Below are 12583 nucleotides of genomic sequence, written 5' to 3'. Positions count from 1 at the left end.
AGTTCGTTGTGCAGTAGGTGTTTTTTAGTAAAACATTATTATTGAAACAAAAGCATTTGTAGATAAGTTCCATGCAGCTTGTCCACTTGCATTCACTTGCTTCGGTGTGCTCAGCGTTGTGGTTATACCAAGGGCAACTGTTTCTTCTTGTGTTCAACCGTATTTGCTGACTTGACTTATTATGGATTGGTCTTATTTTAGCTCCGGCTATGAGAGGCCATCATTACACAGTTTTTGGCCGGTCCGCCTCCTCAGAATCCGCATCGATTCTGTCGAAATGAAAACAATGTGTTCTGTAGACTACGTTAAAAGCCAGCAGTTATAAGCGGTTTGAAGTAGATGACTTTCTGTCTATGATGATAAATCAGGGATTTACTCTGTAACTTGGTTTTCTCAAAAACCACAGTGTTCCTTCTAGGTGCGTGGTCAGATGTGTCGTCCATCCCTGTAGGTAGTAACTATTGGCCCGATGTCTAAGCGAGTTCATAAAGGCAGCTTTTCCGAAAAACGTCATTGGTACTTGTGATATATTGAGTTATCTATATACGGTAATAACACAATGAAGCTCATACTGAACCCTTCCTAAATCTCTGATTTTGACGCAGATCTAATTTTCAACAGGTGCACCTGTAGGCACCTGTATTTAATGTTACCGAAAATTATATTCTAGCAAACACAGAGCAAGGTGGAATTGTCTTCCCAATAACGCAATAAACTTGACCAAAAAAAGCCAGCAAGCGCAAAATGTAACAAGTGCGTGCCCGTAAGGTTGGACGTGCATACCTCCTATAATACTGCTCTAGAAGTCTCAAGCTGACAAGCACTCCCAGCCAAGGATCAACAAAGGAAGACTCCTCTCTACTACTTTTCTATACTTTTGGGCGTTTTCAGCTCGTTCATTCATAATTCAGAACAAGATACCGGTACCCTAGAGATTCGCGTTCGTCCCTCGAAACATATGCAAATCAAAATATGAGCTACGTGTGTTATGCCATAGGTACGTTTCTTTTGCGATTGACTGGTGAATCTTCTACCTGTCAGCTAATGCTTTGGTAGGAACATGCGTTTCAGGATTCATAAGGATTCACAACATTTTTTTCTCCTTGCATCGTTTCTCATAGGAAGCCACCAGTAGCAAATTGCACAATAACAGTCTATACCATCCAACAAACTGTGGCGCCGGGTCTGTGTAAGGATAGTTTAACAGATAGTTGCGATAAGCAGACAGCGCAGTTGACTTTAGCGATGATTTGTACAAGTTCGCGATCCCAGTTATATGGGACGTATGCGAAACTCTATCAGGGCCATGTTTCTAGAAATAAAGCCGATCTCTAAAACAAGTGAATAAATAACTTACCCTCGATACCAACAATATATCCCAAATAAGTAAAGAACCTCTACGCACTCACCCTGACAAAAACAAGACAGTTCTATATCAAATAAAATTTCACTTCAAGTTCATAGGTATTCAATATTTTTCCGAATTCTATTAAATTAAACTTTAAATAAAACTTTCACTTTTCATTATTTCATTCAGTATTTTGTATCCCCAAAGGCACCTTTCATTATCGACAGAGCTGGAAAAACGTAAATCTTCCCTTCTGATTTACTAGAAATAACAATGTCGTAGCCCCAACAATAATACCGTACTGCGGACTGTAAAAGGTGGAATTGCCATTAAGTTTTAGAGCGCGCAAATCTTTTGTTAGTGAACGGTGTGACGCGGTAGCGAGATCCGTAACCTCCAGTCGCTGTAACTACATATCTGGGTTAATCTGACGTCTGCAACGACGATGAGGCTACTTGTCAGTGGTCGAGCTTTTGTAGTGTTTGGCAAAAAACATTGATGAAGCCATTGGTGAGGACGCCTCGTTTTTCGTGCCTCTTTTGGCTCAGAAATTTGCAGGAATATCATTTCCATCGTCAGTTAGCTTTAGCGCTGGTTAAAACGTGAGTAACAATACTAAAATGTTCAATTATATGATGGATTTCTAGTTTTTCAATCATTATAATAGCAAACGGATTTTTATTGGGGTGTCAAAAAACATACAAACGATTTTTCGAGTCAGACGGTTTTCAAGTCACCTATATCAGGTAATGTCCCGTCGAGTCGATATCATTGGTGTTATCTGACAGATAGAATTCAAAGTAGTAAATGTGCTACGATTATTGGAAAACCTGGGACAGTCCTTCGAAGATTTTGTGAAATTTCTGTAAGCACCCGCTTTTTTTAATTACGACAAAGCTCTAAATGCTATGCAGATCAATCTATGCCGTCTACGGCCAAATGCGTTATTGGGAAAAACGACCCAAAGATCGTCTTCGTCACTTTTATTTTGGATGCTTCGATGCACCTTATGGTGGTCGATCAGTGACGAAAAATTAAGAGACACGTCAACGAGCACCCCACGACATCGCCAAGAAACTAGAAATCGAGCGGGAAAAAGATGAGTGCCACACGAATTAACGCGGAAGAAATTTATCGGATTGTATTTTTATCGACATCCGACCGTATATAGAAAGGCAATGGATTCGATATTTCTGTTAAACAGTTGATCACGGATGATGAAAGGTGAGTTACATAACAGTAATGTGATTCTGTGAGAAGGCGCGGACTGACCTCAAAGAAACTGATGTGTCTTCGGACGAATTGGAAAGGAATCGTGTTTATAAAACTACTGTCGCCAGGAAAAGAGCCATTGAAAGAAACGATTGAAACTAAGAAATTGTCGTCGTCTACTATTATCCGCATTGCTGTACCACATACATATTTAAGCACGTCAGAAATACAGAGAACATGGATGGAAAATTCTGACTTATTCGCTGTATGGTGCGGATCTTGCGCCGTCAATTATCTGTTTCGGCATTTGGTGAACTCCTAATAGTGGTAATTAGAGGATTTCGCCCATAAACCACACAGACTCTACAGTGATAGGATAATAATTTTACAGAAGGTTATCGATCAGAGTGGCGCATATTTACTTTAGAAATATTGCTTTGAAATATGAAAAGATACTCACTTCAATTTTGGCCTTGAAAACATCAGTTCTCTTTCCACCACCCAATACATTTTCTGCACATGTGTAGTCGACTTTTTTTATAGCCATTCAATTTGTGTATTGTTGCTTTGTATGGGCGGGTGTTTACAGGCGCGAACAGCACCTTTATGCCCGTAATCATGGATGCCATCTAGCTATGAGCGCGCAGTCATTCGGATACACCCGCGCTATCGACTAGTTAGAGACGGGTCGCTTATATCGTTCAAACTTAGACGGCTTTCAGTGAAGAAGGGTTCAAGCTAGCAAGCCTGCCATAAGACTAGGATAGGGTGGCAGCAACAAATCATGCGCTATTCGTGCTAGGTCGACGTGCAGGCGCATGTCTTTCGTTTCACTATCGCACCGCCGTGATGCGCGCTTTAGAACCGGGATACGTTCTCCCTTTGGTCCCTCCCCTCTCGCCTCTCTCCTTTTCGACTTTGCACTGACATTGCTGATCTTTCTGAGAGAACTGGACTAGCGCAGCATTGTCCACAGTGGTGCGCTCGCACGTCCCGAAGTCGGAGAGCGCTGCAGCGGGCCACGGTCCCTGCAGGCTTGACTCTCAGCCTCTATAGGTTATAGAAGCTGGCAAGGCAGGGACCATTTCTGCTAGTCTGCGTCAGTGTAATTGATGAGCGATCGCGAGCTACAATGTTCAGCCGAATGCAGTTGCTGACTGCTGCTCGGTTGGTTCTCTGCACAGCCTAGTGCGAAGTGGAGTTGTCAGCCTTATTATGCGTCAGTACTAAGTTGCGCCGAATTGGTGCTGTGACGGCAAGGAAATTGTTGGGGGTGATTCTTCTCTGCTGAGGGCCTGCACATCCCAATTTGCCACCACGTGGCCGTCGAACGTTCGAATCCCTCTTGTGTTTGCGGCGACCGTTATTCCTTTAGCTGGAGCTCTCACTGCGTTCTTCGTCATGTCGCGCGTCTCAAAGCGATTCTATCGTCTCGATGGCACCCAAGCGGAGGAGGTGTTGGACCGGGGTAAGAGTGCTGCCCTCGAAAACCGCTGGGTGTTTGAAGTGTCATGGGAAGTGGCAAATAAAGTTGGTGGCATCTACACTGTTATTCGGTCGAAAGCCGAGGTGTCAGTTGAAGAGTTAGGTAATCAATACTGCCTGTTAGGACCTATTAATGATGTCCTGGTACGAAGCGAAGTTGAGGTGCTAGAACCGCCGGCCGGGCCGTTTACCGAGGCGCTAGAAGACTTTAAGAAACAAGGTGTTCGAGTGATCTACGGCCGATGGCTTATCGATGGCTATCCGCAAGTTGTCCTGTTTGACATTGGTTCATCTGCGTGGAAGCTGGACGAGTGGAAAAAGCATTTGTTCGAACTGAGTGCTATTGGCATACCGTGGCACGATCAGGAGTCTAATGATGCAGTTATTTTTGGTTATTTGACCTCGTGGTTCATGGAGAGCTACTATAACGCAGTAAACAAAAGATTCGGCCAGCCTTACATTGTAGCCCATTTTCACGAGTGGTTGTCAGGGGTGGGGCTATTATTGTGTAGACTTCGTAAACTTGACATCTCGACAGTGTTTACAACACATGCAACCCTCCTGGGCAGATACTTGTGCGCGGGCAACGTTGACTTCTACAATAATTTGTCGAAATTTGACCTCGATAGGGAAGCGGGCAACCGCGGCATCTACCATCGTTATTGTATGGAAAGAGCGGCTACCCACGCAGCCCACATCTTCACGACCGTCTCCGAGGTCACTGCTATGGAGGCACAACACCTGCTGAACCGTAAAGCCGACGTAATCACGCCAAACGGGCTAAACGTCAAACGTTTCAGCGCTATGCACGAATTTCAAAACATGCACGCTGTGGCTAAAGAAAAAATTCACGATTTTGTCCGAGGACACTTTTATGGCCATTACGATTTTGACCTGGACAAGACGATCTATTGTTTTATTGCTGGCCGATACGAATTTTCTAATAAAGGAGCTGATCTCTTTATTGAGTCGTTGGCTCGCCTAAACTACAAACTAAAACAGGCTCGAAGCGATGTCACTGTTATAGCTTTTCTGATCTTCCCAGCAAAGACAAACAATTTCAACGTTGAATCTCTGCGCGGTCAGGCTGTGGCCAAACAACTTCGTGAGGCTGTCGACGAAGTTCAAAAACGTATTGGAAAACGGCTCTTCGAAACTGCACTTAGCGGTCGTATTCCATCAAATGAGGATTTACTGCACAGTGAAGACATCGTCAAATTGAAACGCGGGATTTACGCAACGCAGCGCAACGACTTGCCACCCGTGTGCACCCATAACGTCATTAACGACGACAACGACCCGGTCCTTAACGCCATCCGTCGCTGCCAGCTATTCAACAACCGCGAAGATCGCGTCAAGGTCATATTTCATCCAGAGTTTTTATCATCAACGAATCCACTATTTAGCATGGATTATGAAGAGTTTGTGCGGGGTTGTCACCTTGGCGTGTTCCCATCATACTACGAGCCATGGGGTTACACACCCGCAGAATGCACCCTAATGGGAATTCCTAGCATTACGACGAATCTGTCCGGATTCGGCTGCTTTATTCAGGTGAGTGTCACGTTTTTGTTGTTCGCTAGTGATTTCTATCTATATATAATTGCTACGATCTTAAAAGACAGCAGCTAACTGTGCATTATTTCACCTAGCTACATTTTGAAAACTACAAATTTTCATGAACGGCTGTGTTGAACGAACTGAGTAATATATCAGTTAGCAAAACTTGTGATTGCAATTAAGTAATATATGACCGAATTCAAGGAGCACGTGTCGGATCCCATGTCATACGGTATCTATATCGTCGAGAGGCGTGTTATGAGCCCCGAAGAAAGTGTCTGTCAGCTGGCACAGTTCTTGTTAGATTTTTCACAATTGACCCGACGCCAGCGAATCATTCAGAGAAACCGAACGGAAAGACTAAGTGATTTGCTCGACTGGAAAAATCTCGGAGTTTACTATAGGTAAGTATTAATTGTAGCAACTTAAGGTCTTCTATAGTTGCTGTCAATAGTGGAACATGGCACTACAGACTCGTCCACGATTATTTGTAGTTAAATTTTAACAATGCTGAAAGCGTGCGCAAAAGTGATGATTTACTATATACATCGAAATAGATTAGTTGATTTCATCAGTTATTTAGTGTTAGTCTGTGGGTAAACCAATTGATCAATGAAATTCTGAGCTGAGTGACATTTCTCACAAACTCACAACTCAACTGTCGAAAACGTCTAAACAAAAAACAACCCAATCAAGCAAAAAGCGAAAGCGGATTGATATTTTATATCTCCACACGAATATTTGTCCAGCTTTATTATGGTTCTCTGGACAGACCACCCACAAGCGATTGTCCAGTGAAAGAGCCTTACATAAGTTTCATTTTGTTCATTCGTTTCTTTTGTTTTTGCAGAAAAGCGCGACAAGAAGCGATTCACAAAACGCATCCCGAGTTCGCAGATCACGCATCATCCTGTAAACTTCAGCTGAAATATCCGCGACCGATGTCAGAGCCGCCATCGCCATCGCAGTCAAGAACATCGACTCCTGCGCCGTCAGAACCCGGAAGTGAGGATCACTCTAGTGATGAAGAAAGAGAGTAACTTCTACTATATAATAAGTCCGAGTCGATCCTGTGAGTCGACAAAAAAGGAATAGTATATTACCGAAGGGTGCATGTCACTTTGACTTTCGAAAAAACGAGTTTTGCGCCAAATACGAACATCAAATGTAAAATCACCACACCTACCTACACGGTCACACAATCACACGTGCCATTAATGTTAGGTCGTAGATAGCTGAAATTGTAGCGCTAAAAGTGTAGCTTGATGTGGTGTTTTGTTCCGTTATAGTTTATGGATGGCTAATCAATTACTCGACACACGAGCACGCAAGATTTTCATATGAAATCTCAGTATGTTTAAGAATGTTATATAACAGTATGTTGATTTTTACATACTAATTATGTAAAAAGCAACGAGCAAATGTTTCGATATCGAAAAACCATGTCTTGAAGGCTTTGCAAATAAATAAATTTTTATTTATTTAGAAGACTTTTTTTTTAAATAATAAATTATCATTGTACGGTATACTACTAAATATTGACGCTCTATTGATGGCCACTACGACTCAAATGCGGTCGACAAGTTCATGGTTTCTGTGGAAAAAACGACACGAGTGTTATTGCCGCTAAGGGTGATGATCGATTACAAAAGAAACTGGCAATCGCAGCGAGTCGCTAACCTGTGAGAGCTTTTTTGAACGTATGTATGGTATAAACTGGTTCACTATGAAGTACAAGTGTTCTGAGGAAGTCGGCTCGAGTGTACGTATGCTCCTAAATATTTGCTAATTGTCTGATTTGTAGATCGAAGCGTTGCTGAATGCCCTAAACATGCTCCCATGCTAAACATGGAAGCATGTTTAGGGCAAGTAATAGTACGTGAAATAGTAAGAAACGGTTGACGGCGAATTGTACAAGGATTGCTCTAAACGATGAGACGCATTGTGGTTCTCCAAATGTATTTCGCGCGTATACGAACGTGAGCATAATGACAATGATAAAATAAACATTACGCTAGGTTTTTGTAAAACTGCACATGTAGTCGGTCCTTTTTTTGTGTATCATATTTTTCGGACAGGTTATGTAGGAGACAATAAAAACGTAAAATCACAGACGATCGTTATCGTTCGGTGAGTTGTCTACCGTTTACCTTCACTGATCGGTATATAACGGTATTGTTAAAAGGAGGCTTGCAATAGAAACTACAAATATTGCATAATATCTAACACGCGAACGACTCATTTCATTCAGAGTTTATTACATATTACTTTTATTTTTTATTTATTAATATATTATATTAATATAAAAGAGCATTAATTGTGGCAAAAACATACTGAAACTTGCCCCCTTGTGTCGACCTTGCCACTGACTCATTTAGCTTCATTTTTCCAAGAGTATTCTCAGACATTACGATGCTAAAACATTTTAGATAGTCTATCTTAATCTCGCAGCGTGTAGATCTTGGAGCATTGCAACCTTCTTTGTTTTCCTAGTTAATGGATGGCATAAACCAACATATGCTAATAAATTTCATTTATGGGAGTGATACATTAGTACTACCTCAGGTGGCCTAGGACCTGAATATTCAATCGATTTATTAAAGCGCACTGAGGTCACCTCTACTCGTGGTGTATTATTACCATTATGGCGAAACAGTACTAACGCCATAGTAAGATAAGAATTGAGGCCTACCTACAAGCTCTTCTTAACGATTCATTCAATTTATAGCCCTCTCATAAGACTATACCGTTCTATTAAGTATGACTGTATGTATGTATAACAATAATAATAATAACGAAAGTTGCACATGTCTGGATCGGGGAAGCATACGTTACGCTCGGTCCTAAACGATGCAACCGTGTTCAGTAGTGAACAATCAGTAATTTGTCCTAGCAACAACTGATCAGGCCGTTGCAACTGGTCTCTGGTAACTCAATGATCGTGGTTGGACTTATTCCTGTACTGATTTCAGCAGGCCGCTCTAACAGAAATAAAACCTTTAGGAATCGTTATGATGCTCCGGTTTCAGTCAATTTTTTTATTAGCGAAATACCCAAACACGTCGTAATGGCCGGCCGCATATTGGCATCTGGATATTTTAAAGAACAACTCTCAAAGTTAACCCGTTTCACACCGCAGGTGCATCGTTGTCCTCTACTTCGTGATGTAGCTCGCATCTGGTGCTCATTGGGACTTGGTATTTTTGATTTACTAGAAGTAGGACTACCGCGAGACACCTCTTGTTGGCAAAACAATTTTTGGCCGTCGTAATAAGCTACTGCATTGTGGCAACGGTGTGCGTTCCGTGTGTTTTTTGCTTTCCTATTCGATCTTGTGTACCACGGCTGTCTATGAATTCAACCAAAGGTTGGTCTGCTGCTTTGCATGTGCCATTACGATCTCCGGCGTCGCCTTCAATGGACATCCCGGAAGTTTGAGAAACATGGGATTCACTAGCAATACCCCGTACCAACTTTGGTGGCGATAATAATTGACTCTTTCTATGTACTGCCGCTAATGTATTCCTTGAAGCCCACTGCTGCTCAGAAGTACTAGTGCTAACATAAGTTTTATATTCGTTTTCAATCTTACAACTTGAGTATCGAGGTTTGCGGGTCATCTCAGTTTCTTTACAGTTATCAGCTTACCAAACTCTTCGGCAGGCAGCTCGAAATCGCAACTGTCCACTTCCACATACGGATTTCGACTCCGCGGGTCGAGTACTTCAAGGTCAAACATTTCACCAATTCGTTCCCAGATCACACTCGTTGGCAAGTCTTTTCTGGCCAGTCAGCAGAATTTTATATGAATATATAACATCTGGAAGTGTTTGGCCACACCAAAAGGCCTGTGGCCAATCATTACAAAGTGAAAGCTCACTTGATCTCTGGCACTGTTCCAAGCTATTGGTCTTGACTTGCATAACATATCTAGCCCGTTGTAAAGCGACTCGTTTGAAAAGGCCAAGTAAATACTATAAGGTACTGTGTTATTTGTTCTGTTAATTACGTCCGTTTATGGTGCTATTCTTGACAGGGCGAAAAGGTTTGCTCTTTTCAAGCTTGGGTAGAATAGCTCGAAACACCTAAGAGACTAAATGATCCCGGGAACTCTTCCACTTGCTGTTAGCAACAAGCTTCTTAGCACTCTAGTGATTGTATATTGCTTTACTGTAGGATCTTATACTGCTTGTGAGTTAACTGCAAATACAGTGTTTCGCAATGGCATCTAGAATGCTTTACGCCAGTACAGACATCGCTCATTAGTTGCATGCAAAGCCATTTAGTAATTAGCAAAAACCCTTGGTACTCAATTATAAGCGGAAACAATCAGCGATCAACTTTAAACAGGAAGAATCGACTATGCGGAGGGGGGGGGGGGTAAAATACAGTTTTGAATGAATGCATATAGAAGCAGGCGATCGATCGGAACACCGAACCACAGCCTTCCTATCCTACTGATCAGGCTCGCTCAGCTAATACATAAATCGATTAAACGTGCAATAATATCCCTCAGGTAATCATAGCTAACAAGGTAGCTACGTATCGGCATAATCTTTCCTCTTTCATCGAAGCTGCTTTAACACTGTGATGTCTTCCTCGAAAACATGATGCACACTTAGGCGGTAACGTGCGAACTGCGCCAGAACCCCTAAAGAAGCTTGAGCATGGCGCAACCTGTTTACTCTTGCGAGTTCGCGCCATTAGGCCCATTTAAATCACAGTGGGTTAGTGGCGCCATCTTGTTTGGCGCGTAAATGCCTGGCTGCCTGTCTGTCCGTCTGCGTCCACAGCTGAAATGTGTGGTCGATAGTTTTCTCAACTTCGAAGATTTTCAACGCTGCACATAAGCTTCAGCAGGCGGAAACTGTCGACGCTGATGGATTAACAACAGAGTAGGCACGACACCAGCTGTGACTTTGGCCCGTGTAGTTGCATTTTTGCCGTGCTGCTATGCCTGTGTGTTCGTCTATCGTTGTATACGACGAGCCGTAGAAAATAAGCGTTTTTTTGTTAGTGACAACAAAAGTTTTTTTTTATGTTGGCGTTCTAATACAGGGAAGGAGCGCTCCAGAGTAGCTCGGTTTGACTTTTGTTACGAGCTAACACTTGCCGGATTGTGTTCATAATAACCCTTAGTAACCCGGAAAAACGAAGTCATATTTAATTACACAGAAAGAAAAAAGATACAACAAACTATAAGTATAAACGTGTACTCGACTTTAGGTCTCCGCGGAAGTCAGATATACCGGGGAGGACTTGCGAAGTTTTCAGCCAAAAGGATAAGATTTGCACAGAACTGTCAATACAGTGGGATCAGAGTGGACGAGAATATAGTCGTGTGTTGGCTCGTAGTTTTTTCGGCTTTTAAGAATTCAGAGTAAGTATGCGTGTGGGAACGGATAGCCGATTGTAACGCCTATTCTCGTGTTTGAGGCCTCAGCTGTTCGCCAACACTGTAGTTTTTTTCATCTCCGTCTTTCCCTTCCCCTTTGCATTAAAAGGGATCAAATCAACGATCATTATCGTATCGGGACGGACTTATTGTTCCCACAGCTGTCATTGCGCAGCTTGTGAGCATTAGCTCGCGCCTGGGTGAATCCTTAAATTCGTTTGAGAAATGGACAAATATTCGCTAACGAAGAGACGACTTTCTGCGCCGGTGACAGTTCACAGTCCGAAAAAGGTTAGAAGTCGGCAGTCTTATGACACTCGCTGGATTATTATTACTAGTTTTAGTTAATAAATGGTGGATGGTTCGTTAATGCTATAACAAGTGAACTAGTAATTAAATGTAGAATGTATTTAGTAAACATAGAAAATATCTAATAATTTTTATAGTGAATTTGTTGAGGTGCACCTTTTCCTCATCGGCATATTTTCTTCCAAGCAAAACTTTTTGGAAAGGGCTTATACTAAGTCGTTTCATTAGGTTATAAGAATTAGGTTATGTTGAGCAACGTAAGGTTTGTCTCAAAATTGTTTTTATACCGACATGATGTATTGACTATTTTCAGTTATTGAATGGAATTGTATTCAGGCGTGCATAACTGCTACATCGGGTGATTCAAAGTACATCAAATATATCCGGACAATCGCATAGAAATTATATATCAACTTATTTTGAATGCGAATCGCGCCTGTATCTTGACTGCGAAGACAAAGAACAGGTGGAATTGATGACTGTAGCGTACTTATCATAAAGCGCCGCAGTTATCTCCAACCACTCTGTGTTGATTGTTCGGATGTAAATATAATGTTGTAAAAACGATTCATTCAATTGCATTACTTTGGCGCGCTTCGCTTTAAGGAGTAGCTGTTGCATAGTACATGAGGTTACACGATTGAATGTTGTGCTCTCTATTACAGTTCCCAGTATTCAATCAGTAATGTTAAACCGTCCTTAAAAACAGGTATCTTTCAACTATATTAAGAACATTTGTTTTACAATTAAGATGCCATATTTCGTGTCTATTATTTGCCCTTTACCGAAGTGACTACAACTTCGTTCTGTGCTAAGGGACAGTCGTTTCAAGCAATGCTTAAAGACAATGCAGGAAGTGAAATTCGAAGCACTAAGTATAAAGTAAGTACCGCAGTGTCGTGCGTTTTTTACCTGTCTAACTGTACAACTTAGCCCATATTGACAATCCTCAACTATACTGTGTCGGTTTACATATTGGTTTGTCAATGTTTCGAAGTACATCGAGCGTCAGAGGTGTCTTTAACGAGCATCTACGATCACGTATCGGCCTCCAACTGTATCGATAATATAGCCCTTATCTATGTACTCTTCATAAATATCCGTTTAACAAACGCGAGTATGTCTGTGTATAGTTGAATAAATAAATATAAAATTGTATGAAGTGTGGGTGTAGTGTAACAAATAATGGGCATTGACCCTACCGGAATGCCCCTGACTGCCTTAACAGCCAGTGCATGCCGACAATCTCCTACCGCCGGTATCTATTAATCAAT

General features: G+C 41.9%; 2 protein-coding genes and 1 long non-coding RNA gene across 7 annotated transcripts in view; 2 read left to right on the top strand and 1 right to left on the bottom strand.

Moving 5' to 3' along the window:
* Positions 1–3526: 3526 nt before the first annotated feature.
* Positions 3527–7640, top strand: Glys (glycogen [starch] synthase). Its single transcript, XM_022832063.2, has 3 exons — positions 3527–5599; positions 5810–6009; positions 6456–7640. The coding sequence occupies exons 1-3, from the start codon at positions 3962–3964 to the stop codon at positions 6643–6645; spliced, it is 2028 nt and encodes a 675-aa protein (XP_022687798.1). The 5' UTR covers positions 3527–3961; the 3' UTR covers positions 6646–7640.
* Positions 6297–9688, bottom strand: LOC147753577 (uncharacterized). Its single transcript, XR_015310742.1, has 2 exons — positions 9254–9688; positions 6297–6675 (listed from the first exon to the last, which is right to left on the bottom strand). It is a non-coding gene; the product is annotated as an uncharacterized LOC147753577 (long non-coding RNA).
* Positions 9689–10357: 669 nt separating this feature from the next.
* The window catches only part of Myt1 (protein kinase, membrane associated tyrosine/threonine 1), a 12625-nt gene continuing 10399 nt past the window's right edge, over positions 10358–12583 (top strand). For 3 of the 5 annotated variants that reach the window (XM_022832069.2, XM_022832064.2, XM_022832067.2), the window contains exon 1: positions 10358–11291. In XM_022832069.2, coding sequence (XP_022687804.1) covers positions 11226–11291 — 66 coding nt within the window. In that variant the 5' untranslated portion in view covers positions 10358–11225. Of the gene's footprint in view, positions 11292–11940; positions 12192–12583 lie in introns of those variants that run through there. The other 2 variants (XM_022832066.2, XM_022832070.2) reach the window with 2 other exon arrangements.

The sequence above is a fragment of the Varroa jacobsoni genome, unplaced genomic scaffold, assembly GCF_002532875.2.
Source record: "Varroa jacobsoni isolate VJ856 unplaced genomic scaffold, vjacob_1.0 scaffold_369, whole genome shotgun sequence".
Lineage (NCBI taxonomy): Eukaryota > Metazoa > Arthropoda > Arachnida > Mesostigmata > Varroidae > Varroa > Varroa jacobsoni.
The sequence above is the reverse complement of the archived record's forward strand: the minus strand, read 5'-3'. Positions and strand labels throughout refer to the sequence as shown.